We start from the raw sequence: 13,028 nt of genomic DNA, 5'->3' as shown, positions 1-13,028 counted from the left end.
GGGGAAGGGCTCTGAGATAATGCCTCCTTCCTAAAGCCCCTCAGTCTCCGGGGGATTTCGGTCCAGAAAGGGAAAGCTCTCAGATTCCTGCATTCTGCAAAGGAGATGAGCTAAACAGGCAGTGGATGGGGTGGGGTGGGGAGAAGCATGAGCAAGACACTAACAACAGGCTCTATTTAGGGTCACTCTTCCCCTTAAGTGGAGAAGGTGATGGCACCCTACTCCAGTACTCTTGCCTGGAAAACCCCATGGATGGAGGAGCCTGGTAGGCTGCAGTCCATGGGGTTGCAAAGAGTCGGACACAACTGAGCGACTTCACTTTCACTTTTCAGGTTCACGCATTGGAGAAGGAAATGGCAACCCACTCCAGTGTTCTTGCCTGGAGAATCCCAGGGACAGGGTAGTCTGGTGGGCTGCCGTCTATGGGGCCACACAGAATTGGACACAACTGAAGCGACTTAGCAGCAGCAGCAGCTTCCCCTTAAGAGAGCAGGGTCTCTCAAAGGGAACACCTAGATGGTGGACAGTCTGAGCTGAATCAACACAGTGGCTTCAGTGGCTCAGGTCCCACTGAACTAGTGAGTTCACCTTTCTAGAAGGGTGGTCTTTGGGCACACTGTTCGGTTTCTCGGGGTTTCAGGCTCCTGACTGTAAAATGCAGATCAAACCTTGCAAAGTGAGCTGAGCTGTGAGGATAACATGAGAATTTTTTTTAAGTGCTCTGTAGCTTGTGGCAGTGTTAGTAGCTCAGTTGTGTCCAATTCTTTGTGACCCCATGGACTGTAGCCCACAAGGCTCCTCTGTCCATGGAATTCTTCAGGCAAGAAAACTGGAGTGGGTAGCCATTCCTTTCTCTAGGGGATCTTCCCCACCCAGTGACTGAACCCAGGTCTCCAGCACTGCAGGCGAATTCTTTACCATCTGAGCCACCAGTGAATCCTGAAGTTTGTGAAACGTTAGGCAAAGGGAAGGGATTCTGATTCTCATCCCTGATGGAATGAAAGGGGGCGGCCAGGGAGGCTCTGAAAGCCTTTGCAGCTAATACTCTGACCTGCCATCTGCCCTATGGGTGGCCTCCTACCATCGCCACCTCCCACCACAAGAAGGGCCCTCAGTTGACTGCTGCCACCTGTCCAGGAGGTTAGAAACTCCCCTTCCTGGGACTTCCCTGGTGGCTCAGACAGTAAAGCGCCGCCTACAATGTGGGAGACCTGCGTTTGATCCCTTGGTCGGGAAGATCCTCTGGAGAAGGCAATGGCAACCCACTCCAGTACTCTTGCCTGGAAAATCCCATGGATGGAGGAGCCTGGTAGGCTACAGTCCACGGGGTGGCAAAGAGTCGGACACAACTGACCGACTAAACTTTCACTTTCCTGACTGCTGACAGTCAGCAACTGACAGATACAGAAGACCCACTCTGACCAGGGGATCACTCTGAGTTCTGGTTCAGGTTCCAGAACCTTCTTCTGTACTGGAGGCCATGTCCTTACTCGTCTCCTTTCCCTTCCCCTCCCTCCGTCCCTCCCCACCCCTTCCAGTGTTCTGAATCCCTGCCACAGCCTCTGCTTCCTGAGGAAGCCACTGAAGACGCCTCCTTCAAAGAAAGGGCCTCTTGGGCGCCTGTGGCTGCTGTGGGAGTCATAGTGACCAGGGCGCTGAGGGCGGCCACTGTGAAGGACGGGGGGAGGGGGCCCCGGGGAGCCAGCGTTTCTGCCCAACCCACTATGCCAGAGAGAAGGCCAGAAAAGACAAGAGGAGCAGAAAAGCCGGGGCTGGGAGCGAGGGCCGGGCTCCCACCAAGGTGGAGGGCATGGCCTTGCCTCTGGGACCCTGGTCCTGCTCCCATAAGGCTGGGGCTGATGGTGACAAAGGGATGAAGAGGACTGTGGGTCCCTTATTCGAAATCCATTATTCGATTGCGGGTCTGTCCAAGATACAGAGACCCCAACCCTACACTGCCCAGTACTTCGCACAGGGTGGGGGTCGCGGGAGAAGGGGATGGAGAGGACGGAGGGGGAGGGGCGGCGCTGGGTTGGGTTCTGGGTCACCAAGTCTCGGTCCCGAAATTCTCTCTAGTGAGGCCCTTTTCCTAACCCAGGAAGACCACGCTGACTTCCTCCACCCACCGGGCTCCCCAGACCCGACTGGGGGCACCCCCAGCCAACCCACCCTGCTCTCTGAGAGGGTCGGGACCTACGGGTTCACTACCCTTTCCTCATCCATTCCTTCCCTGCGCCCCGGCCATTCTCGTCACACTCTCGTCAATAGCTCCTTTCACAAGGTCGTCATTACCCACTAATTGTCCAAAATTTCATTCCCTCATCCTTCTTGGTTAAGGATTGATTTAAGGAATGAGTTCAATATCCCTGCCGTCTCCAAGTGCTTATTAATTCCCGGCGCCTCCAGCTCCCCGCGCGGAGCCCGCTCACCCCGCGCGCTTCGCCCCTCGCTGATTGGTAAAGCCCCGGCTTTTAGGCCCGCGGGATGGGAGGCCTAATGTGCACTAATCTATCATTACTTCACGCGGCTGGCAGAGTGACGGATGGCGGGGGCACGGCGCGGGAGGCAGAGGGCCCTCCGCCCCCTTCCAGGACCAGGCTGCAGTGGAAGTTTGCTCTGCCGCGGGAGGATGACTGGTACCTCTATGGAGCCGGGCAGGGGAGGCCCTGTCCCCAGGAGCAGAGACCCAGGACGCCAGCAGAAATCAACAGACGCCTGCCCCTCACCCTGCCTCCCTCGGACAGCCTCTCCCAGTGGCCGGACTGTACAATCCCTCATGGGCTGGATGTGGCCCATTCCCTCCCCAGGCTACTCTGTGGTCTGAGAGGCCGACTTGCCGGGATGGCGTCCACGAGCCACTTTGCCCTCGCTTGCACCGATGGGGAGTCCCAGCAGCAAATGGGAAGGAAGAGATTGAGGTCGGTGATTACTTGACTCTCCTTTTCTCTCTCCTAGTACTGCCTTCCTGTATCCTTCAGCTCCAGGCCCTACCCTCACTCTCTGGGAGGCGGGGACACTGCACATCTCTCATGCAGGGTCCCTATACTCTGCCCCCACCTTTGCAAGATCTCTTTCCTGCTGGACCCTGACCAATATACCTCATTTTGCCAACGAAGAGACTGAGGCTCAGAGAGGATCCGGGCTTGCTGTTAGTCACACGATGAATGTATGGCAGGGCTGGCTGCAGAACTCATGTCTTCTGGCCATGTCTAACAAGATTTGCCCACCTGCCCATTCTGTCTACTCCCTTTCGATCCCTAGGTTAGGTGTGCCGCCTAACCACAGCACACATCTGGGGAGAGGAGGGGTGGGAACGGTCCAAGGGTGATCTCTGTAGGTAGGTGGCCAGGGGGCTTGGGAGGAACAAGTTCAGGGTGCTGTCAGGGCTCCTGTCACAGAAGGTAATATCAGCTCAAATGTTCCCCCTTCTCAGCACCTTCCAAATGCTGAGGCAGCCCCCCTCAGAGGTGCTCTGTGGCCTGGGACACTGTTTCCTCCAGTCTTTATGCTCACCCACTCAGGAAACAGTGCATCTCCCCAAAATGCCAAACTTCTGGCCATGTCTACCACAATCAAACCCCAAATAGATTAGGGGTCCAAAATTTCACCAAAGGACTCTCTTTTTACAAAAGCCCTTCTTTACAAAAAATGATTAGTTAGTAAATTTCTATTCCAGCTTCTCCAGTGGGCCAGGGACTAATCTAGGCCCTGGAGTTAGACTAGTGAAGGATGTCAACAGCCAACTGTAACTAACAGTGGAATAAAATAAGGTCTACTAAGCTGAGGACCAACGCCTGATTCTCTCCCCTGCTTAACCCCCCAGGAAAGAGGCAGTGGGGTCCAGAGAGACCACACCAAACCTTGTGAGCTGTTCAGGAAGGGTCCAACCCTCCTTCTCACCGAGACCCACAGGAAAGCCCCCTGCCCACCTACCTGCAGAGATCACCCTTGGACCATTTGCCACAAGTCAACAGCCCACCCCGGAGGAGGCAATGGCAGCCCACTCCAGTACTTTTGCCTGGAAAATCCCATGGATGGAGGAGCCTGGTAGGCTGCAGTCCATGGGGTCGATAAGAGTCGGACATGACTGAGCGACTTCACTTTCACTTTTCACTTTTATGCATTGGAGAAGGAAATGGCAACACTCTCCAGTGTTCTTGCCTGGAGAATCCCAAGGATGGCAGAGCCTGGTGGGCTGCCATCTATGGGGTCACACAGAGTCGGACACAACTGAAGCGACTTAGCAGCAGCAGCAGCAGCAGCAGCCCATCCCAGCAGATGAAGGCAATATTCCCTTCAATTACCAGAGGTCTCTCCTCCAAAGCTGTTGTCCTCAAAGGGGCTGGCCACACCCCATCCCTTTGCCTGAGACACATGCACTCACGTGTGCTGTCTCCCCGAGAAAGGATCCTCCCTCCAGGCTTCAGGACATTTGGTGATGGGTCGCCTGCTCAGGGCTTTTTGCTCTATTCTTGGCAACTCATTCTATTCCAGAGGGATTGGGAACCCAAGGAGACTGCCAAGTCCACATTTACCTGGGCCAAATCCAAAAGTCATCAGCAGATCCTGTGTCCATTGCCACCTGGAGGTGGAATAGGCAGTCACCCAAAAAGTCTCACCCAAAAGTCAAAGTGAGGCCAAAGATTGGAAATGGGCGGGGGAGAGAGGACTAGGGTTGTTCTATTACAGACCTCTGGGAACAGCCCCATCCCACCCCTTCCAAGAGGAGAATGAAGCATGGATGCAGAAAAAACTGGCCCTGGTGAACTGAGGCATGGTCCCTGGGAAAACCTCTGGGCTAGGGATCAAGAGAGCTGGATCTTCGCCCAAGCCTTCCCGGACCTGGCCTCTTCTGTAGAAGGGCGGGTTGGATCAGATGAACCCTAGTGCTGTAAGTGATATGATTCTGTGCAATTTTCCAGAGAAAGGGAAGACCAGTGGCCTAAACCCTGATACTATATAATCTGGAAAACCAGAGTTATATCCTTCCTGAAACCCAGCCCAGCCCCACCCCTGGACCTGTCTCTGCTATTAGAAGATGCTGCTCCTAGGAGCTGCCCCACTCCTCTCAAAAGGACTCAGAGCCCCACTTCCCGGCAGGCGCTTCCTTTCCTAGCCCCACCTCCATTCCCCAGGCCACCCTCCTTCAAGCCTGAATATCTAGAACTGCACTAGTCAGCTGAGCAGCCACCTGTGTCTATTTAAGCTAATTTTCATTAATCTGAGTAAAACTCAGATCCTCAGTCACACAAGCCACATTTCACGTGCTCAGCTGCTACACAGACTAGCAGCTACCATATTGGAAAGTGTAGATATAAAACATTTCCATTACTGTGGAAAGTTCTTTTGGACAACACTAGTCTAAAAATTAACCTTTGTTTTCACAAAGGGCTTCCTCTGGCTTCCCTAATTTCTTCCTGCTTCAGAGTCAGCCCATGTTCTCTAGCCTTCTGCTCTTGGGAGGATCCTAGGTGGTTTTAGAATGGACCTTGGCCACAAGTGACCAAGGAGTGGTGGTTCCTATCTGCCTGAGAGGTAGCCCTAGACACTTGGGTCACCCAGGGAAGCATTTGAGAGGAGGACAGTCAGTTCAACCATCATCCAGTACCTGAGAGAAGTTACTCAATATTCATGAGCATTCCTTAGCCAGTCACCTCCTTCTTCCCCACTTGATATGTCCCTTGCTAATTTCCCCTGTTCAAAGATGCTAAACCTTGAAAAGAGGCAGAGGAGAAGGAGCCAGAGAGTATTTTCGGAGTCCCATGATTTGAGAGATTCCTGATGATGTGAGTAAAGAAGCTTAGACAATGCCAGAGAAAGAACGTCCCTGGTGTTGTCTCCATGTTTCCAGTCCAGGGGGCACAGGTTCAATCCCTGATCTGGGATCTAAGATCCTGTATGCCATGTGGTACAGCAAAAAAAAAAAAAAAAAGAAAACCCCAGAGATCATTTTAGGGTTCTCCTCTTCCCAGAAAATTTTCATATACATGGCTGGAAAAATCCCCACAAGGGGTTAAAAGCCGAGAAAATACCTTCTCTGATAGCCTAGAAGTCTGGGAGGATTCAGGGTTGGGTAGCAGGATCCAGAGAGCTAAATGGGTTATCCAGAAATTACAAGAGCCTTTTAAAAGTAGAAAACATATCATATGTCAAGCCTATAATGTATAGACAGTAACTATTTTTGACTGAATATTTTTGTGTTTAATTTTGTGGTGACGATCTCCTTTACATCATGTATTCAGCAATCACTCTTCCCCTTGCTTAATATGCATAGTCATCTTTCTCCTCCTATGTCACATATTCAATAATTCCTCTCCTTTGGTTCCAGGGGTGGTGAGACGAGAGGAATGTCACTTTTTAAATTGGTAACAGCTGTGTTTTTGTTTTTTCAATTTCACCTGGACCAATGCCTTGTAAATAGCTCGAGCTCCAAAAAAGCAACATGGGCGGTTGGGGGCTCAGTTTGTCCTGATCCCCAACTCAGCAGCCTTTTTGAGGCCTCTTCTCTGAGGACGAGATGTGCCTCAGGAACCTGCTGCTGCTGCTGCTAAGTCGCTTCAGTCGTGTCCGACTGTGTGTGACCCCATAGATGGCAGCCTACCAGGCTCCCCCGTCCCTGGGATTCTCCAGGCAAGAACACTGGAGTGGGTTGCCATTGCCTTCTCCTCTCAGGAACCTAAGAGACCACAAAAGGGAGTGTTGAGCAACTGTGAAGGTCCATCCCAGTCAGTGGAGGACACCTGGCCGCCACGAGAAAATGGGCTCTTGTGTGGGGCGGGTTCCACCACGGTCTATTTAGTTTACTGTGGACTCTGACTCTGTTCATATCCGTGAGCACTTGTGTCTGAATTTCCAGATGTTGACTCTGCTTCCCTTCAGATGTACAAGAGTGGACAGCAGCCAGGATAGCAAGACCTGGGTGAGGAAGCCAGGCACTGAGAACATACAAATTTAAGGAGGCTCTGCCTCTCTCAGGTGCCAACCCTACACTCACAGACCGTGAGAGCCAGGGTCTCCTTAAATTTTTCAGCCCTAGGTGCCTTGACTGCCTCACCTGGCCTCCTGGCTCTTCAGAAAGCCTTACAGATCTGAGAATCAGAATCAGGAGAGAGAGACAGGAAGTAGGGGAGATTCAACACCATGAAGAACAAGTGACTCAGGAAGGGAGTTCATTAAAATGCTTCAAGGGACTCCAAACTGCAAGAATGTTTTTTTTAAAGAGAGGAATTTAGCAAGAAATCAATCAACACACACGCTGATAACTTGTTCCATGACAAAAAAGAAACAAAAACCCCATCAATTTCTCAGCCTTTGGGTAGCCAGTGTCTACTGCCACTAATTAATTGTCTAGAACTTTCACTCTCCAGATACCACAAAACATGGTTAATCTGTCAGCCCCAGGAGGCACTGCCAGCACCTGCTTCAGGGGGAGCTGGTGGTTTTGGAACCTGTGCCACATGAGGAGGTGGGGCACAGAGGTGCCCAGAGCAAGCTCAGGCTCCCTCATTCTGCCCTCTTCTGTGACATCCTTGCAGCACCTGCTCCACTAAGAGGAGCAGTGTGCAAGAAGGTAGGACAGCACATGCCACAGCACAAGCCTCCCTGCCTCATTGTCCCCAAAAGCAAAATAAAGAGATTGCATGCAGTTGGTTTCGATTATATTCAACCTGAATTCATGTTACCCTGATGGGCACTCAGGCCATGTGCTCTCGACTAATCTGTTTCTGCCCACTTCCCGGGCTGCCCTTGCCAGTGCCTCTGTCTTCACACAAACACACCCAGTGAAATTCTGGAGGATTGTCCTGCAGCCTCCTCCTCTCAGGGCCCCAGCCTGTTTCCCATCACCAAATCAGGGAACAGCCCCCGGAGGCCTCACTAGAGGGGCCTATGACCTAGAAACCTTGCTTTTGACAGTCCCTTCTTCCTGCCAATCGTACAAGCTCATTGACATCTCCCCCAAAGGAGCAAAAAAGAACATGAGACCTGATCCTGTAAAGTTAGCTCCATAGTTGAAAACTCCAGATTAAAACCTCAGATAGGGGACTTATCTGGTGGTCCTGCGGCTAAGACTCTATGTTCCCAGTGCAAGGGGCACAGGTTTGATCCTCGGTCAAGGAACTAAGATCTCACATGCCACGCAGCCAAAAACAAACAAACAAACAAACAAAAAACAAAAATAAAACCTCGTCTAGTGAAAGACCTAGAACATTCCCCAAGATTCCAGAGCAGATCAGTAGGTGGGGAAGTGCCCGGAAGCACCCTGGGTTGACCCCTGAGATTTGGCTCACCTTCCTCGGGAGGTGACTGAGGGGAACCCCACACACAGCCCCCTCCATAAAGCCCAAGCAGTGGGGTAGGGGTGCCTTTCTCCTTCACGGTGGCCCAGGAGCCCTCACTCACCCCACAGGGAGGAGATCATGGTCTCATCCTCCTCTTCAACTTGACTTGTAGTTTCCCTTTGTATTTATTTATTTTTGTCTGTTTCTTCAAACAGTATGTACCTAGAATGAATCCCAGGCTCTCTCTGGCAGGGGAAAAAAAAAAGGAGCACAGAGGGGAAATGTGAGAGCAGTAATCCATTGTAACACTTTAGGGGAAACTGCAAGCAATTTCCATTCTATTGATCCTCCCCGGGCATCAAAGCCACACTGAGTTTATTTGGAAAATTAAATTCTGGAGCATGTAGCATGAGGGGACTCTAGTTAAGTTGTCTAGCTCTACGGCCACAATTTAATTACGATCTTGCTCTGACTGACCACTTAAATACAGTAGAGGGCCAGGACACCACGGAGGCGCCCAGGTCCCAGCCCAGTTTGGGGGCCCTTGAATGTGGCCCCACGCCCACCCATCTGCAGCAGAAGAGCCGGGGAATCTCAATTACCCTCAGTCGACCGCATCTCAGCACATTCAGGCTATTGCTTATTTACATTTTAACCTAGGCGATTTTTTAACCGGATATCTTCATTAAAACATAAACATTTGCTAAATCAGTCTCATTTGTGGCGTTTATGCCTTTCTCCAAAGTAAGATTTTGATCTTAACAAACGCTGTTTCATTAGAAACAAAGTAATGTATATTACACACTAACTGGAAGCAAGGAATCAAAGTCTAATTCCAGAGTTGCCTGCAGTTCTCAGGCTCTGGAGGTTCACAGACAAGTGAAATGGCTACACAACTGCTTGCACACGCACACACGCACACACGCACACACACACACACTGAAACCCACGTACATTAGAGGGCCTGGCAGACATTCACCAATTCTTTGTTTAGTCACTTAAAGCAGGGGTCCCCACACTCCTGGATCTATTGCCTTATGATCTGAGGTGGGATTGACATAATAATAATAGAAATAAAGTGCACAATAGATGTAATGCACTTGAAGCATCCTGAAATTATCCCCCTCCCTCAGTCCACAAAATATCTTCCACGAAACCGGTCCCTGGTGCCAAAAAGTTTGGGGACCACTGACTTAAAGGACTTTTCGGTATTTTCTATTATCTTCTCCCATCATCCCGGTTTCATGAACACTGGGGATGCAAGATGATAGTCTTACACTGTTGATAATCACTACACTGTTTTCATTTTCTTACTCTTATCTGTGAAAACTTGGTCACAGCCCAGCACAAATCCACACGCCACCCTTGGGAACACTAGCATAGACTGATTTTTCTTTTTTTTTTTCCCCAGATTGGCATTATTTCTTTTTTTAGACTGATTTTTCTTAAGTAATTTTTTGTTTAGACATGATGCTGGGAAACAGGTGTGATCTCTGCTTGCTTCCCATCAGCCCAGGTAACTGACAGCGGAGCTCACTTTCATAGCCGTCCAGAGGAACAAACCTCATGGTCTTTAGGTTCCTTCAGCACTGACCTGTGTATTGTTAGTCGCTCAGTGTCCTGACTCCTTGCGACCCCATGGACTGTAGCCCACCAGGCTCCTCTGTCTGTGGAATTCTCCAGGCAAGAATACTGGAGTGAGTTGCCAGTCCCTTCTCCAGGGGATCTTCCCAATCCAAGACTGAACCCGTGTCTCCTGCATTACGGGTGAACTCTTTACTATCCTAGCCACCAGCACTGACCTATTTGCCCACAAATGAGGCAGAGTTCCCCCAAAGTTCTCTTGGGTAACCAGCCAGGCCTTCTACCTTAAGCCTCACAAAACCGGCAGGCAGCCTGGCATGTTACAGAATCCTACATAACAGTTACTGAATGTCATTGAAAAGTCACTGAGCGGTCCCCTTATCCACAGAAGAACCCTGCTCCCAGATGCTCCCAGCCTCCTCTTCTGCAAGGATGTCTCTCTCAGGATACCAGCATGTAGAAGAGGGAGGGAAGTAAAGTCTTCCAATGACCCCAGAGCCAAAGGTAAATAGACTTCTCCCCTCACCTCCCTCCATCACGTGCTTACTCCACAGACTCACTGGCCCTGCAATTCCTTTGAAAGAAGTGACTTTTCCTGCCTATTGTTGGCACCGGGGTAAGAATGAGTGGCAGACAGAGCCACCGTGCTTGATCCACCAGGCCCCACCAGAAGGAACATCAGCAGTATTTGACAAGCTGACCAGCTCCCCTGAGGACAGAACTGTCATTAAGCCAAGAGGGAAATCATTACCTGATCTATAAATGATTACACAGGAGTAGGAACTGTCACTCCCTTCTGAGGAGTTTGCAGAATCGGGATTTTAAACAGAGCTGCAAACTGGTACAACACTCAGCTCCCTGGAGTAGGTGGTGTATTATTCACAGGGAAAAAAAAAAAAAAAACCCAGAAGTTAAGGCACTTCATGAGCTCAGGGGAAAAGAGAAGGTCTTAGGGACTCTGACTATCAAAGGATTTCAGACTATCATCGGTGTCAGCCAGAAACTTAACTCAAAGGAGAACAACTATTCAGATCTTCTGCCTGACAGTTTGGAGACCCACAACTGGCTGTCTTTCCACCAGCAAAACAAGCGACTGGAATCAGAGCTGCAGGCAACTGGGGTCATTCAGTCAAAGACACTCCTTTTTCAAAGATGGAGACTCAGGTTGAAGCTACAAAAGGGAAGCTATTTGTGGTAGAGGGAAGCTGGAGACATCTTATGGGCCCCTCATCCACCACTGGGAGAATGGATAAGTAACAGGTGGAAAACACACACAGAGAACTCCGCATCAGTAAGAAACCACGGACTGAACGCACCTAGAGCTGCCCGGTGGGTCCCAAAACACGGTGCTGAGTGAGAAACGCTGGGAATGGAAGGAGGCTTGTAGCACAATAAATGTATGTAATTTTAAGTCACATACTCACACAGAATGACGCTACATATTTCACAAGGACACGCAGATTTTATAACATATTCCAATCACAGTAGAGTGGGTGGCTACAGGAGAGAATGAGAGGGGAGATGGGGGGCGGAATACGCAAAGGCCACACAAAGCAGGATGTTGACAGTGAGCTATTATATTAACTGAGTGCAATTAACGCAACTCAACTTCTCACACCTGCAGTCCACAAGGAAAATAAAGAAACTGAGGGCCAGAGAGCATGAGACAGCGCTTCTCAAACTTTAACATGCAGACCAGTGCCCTGTGTGCGTGCACGCTCAGCCGCTCAGTCAGGTCCACCTCTTGCAACCCCATGCACTGTAGCCTGCCAGGCTCCTCTGTCCACGGGATTTTCCAGGCAAGAATCCTGGAGTGGGTTGCCATGCCCTCCTCCAGGGGATCTTTGCGACCGAGGGATGGAAACCATGTCTCCTGAATTAGCAGGTGGATTCTTCACCAGAGTCCTGAGGATCTTGTTAAAATTCAGGTTCTGAGCAAGTAGGGTTGTGGTGGGGCCTGGGGTTCTGCATTGCTAACAAGCTCCCGATGAATATGTTGCAGGTCCTTGGACCCCAATTTGAGCTGCCAGGGCTTAGGAGATTCACTTAAGATAAAAAATGAGCAGCAAAGTCCAAGGAAGAACCTACATGCCCAATATGGATACATTTCAAGGTAATTATGCTCATGAAAGAAGACAGGCAAAAAAGAGTACATTATCATAATGTATGCTCCCATTTATATAAACTTCTAGAACATGCATACTCATCTATAATGAAAAAAGGCAGCTCTGTAACCACAGAGCTGGGACATGGGCCTGGGGGATGGATGAGTCACAAAGGAAACATTTTGGGATAATGAATATATTGACTATCTTGATTGTGGCGATGGGTTTTTCAGATGTATACACATGTCAAAACATCAAACTGTACACTCCAAATATATGCAGTTTACTCTGCATCAATTGTACTTCAGCAAAACTGAAAGCAAACAAAAAGGATCTGTGCCCTCCTCTCCACCCACCACACTGAAAATGCTGTGTTTGCATTTCAAGCTGAGTGGGACAGTTTTTAGCTAGCCAAGGCTCTCATGGCTGGAACCCGTCCCTTTGTCTCCTCCCAGGCTCCCACCTGAGCTCCAGGGCCACATCTACCCCCAAGTCTGCTTAGGAATCATGCTCTGATTCCATCCTGCTCAGTCATGTCCAACTCTCTGCAACCCTACGGACTGGATGGCATCACTGACTCAAAGGACATGAGTTTGAGTAAACTCCGGGAATTGGTAATGGACAGGGAGGCCTGGCATTGCTGCAGTCCATGGGGTCACAAAGACTCGGACATGACTGAGTGACTGAATTGAACTGAACTGGACTGTAACCCACCGGGCTCCTCTCTCCATGGGATTCTCTAGGGAAGAGTACTGGAGTGGTTTGCCATGCCCTTCTCCAGGGGGTCTCCCCAACCCAGGCCTCAAACTTGTATCTCATACATCTCTTGCAGGTGGGCTCTTTACCACTAGCGCTATCTGGGATTTATATATATATATAAAACTTCTCAGATTCTCACATTTTTTTAATTAAAAAAGAATTTGGGCCATACCACATAGCATGTGAGATCTTAGCTCCCCAACCAGGGATTAAGCCCATGCCCTCTGCATTGGAAGCGTAGAGCCTTAACCACTGGACTTCCAGGGAAGTCTCAGATTTTCACACTTTTTTTCCCTAAAAA

The 13,028-nt window shown here is 50.1% G+C and overlaps 1 protein-coding gene across 12 annotated transcripts in view; it reads right to left on the bottom strand.

Moving 5' to 3' along the window:
• The window catches only part of MEGF11 (multiple EGF like domains 11), a 400,952-nt gene that overhangs the window by 316,124 nt on the left and 71,800 nt on the right, over window positions 1-13,028 (bottom strand). For 4 of the 12 annotated variants that reach the window (XR_015135430.1, XM_086322958.1, XM_086322952.1 and 1 more), the window contains exon 1: window positions 8,401-8,536. The exons of 5 other annotated variants lie outside the window; for them this stretch is intronic. Coding sequence is in view for 6 of the 7 variants with exons in the window: in XM_086322958.1 (XP_086179084.1) it covers window positions 8,401-8,419 (19 nt within the window). In the remaining variant the exon portion in view is untranslated. Of the gene's footprint in view, window positions 1-8,400; window positions 8,538-13,028 lie in introns of those variants that run through there. 3 more of the 12 variants (XM_086322960.1, XM_086322957.1, XM_086322961.1) reach the window with 2 other exon arrangements.

This window comes from Bos grunniens, chromosome 10 (assembly GCF_055505025.1).
Source record: "Bos grunniens cultivar Pamir isolate PY7600 chromosome 10, Bosgru_T2T1.0, whole genome shotgun sequence".
NCBI classification, from domain to species: Eukaryota; Metazoa; Chordata; class Mammalia; order Artiodactyla; family Bovidae; genus Bos; species Bos grunniens.
The sequence above is the reverse complement of the archived record's forward strand: the minus strand, read 5'-3'. Positions and strand labels throughout refer to the sequence as shown.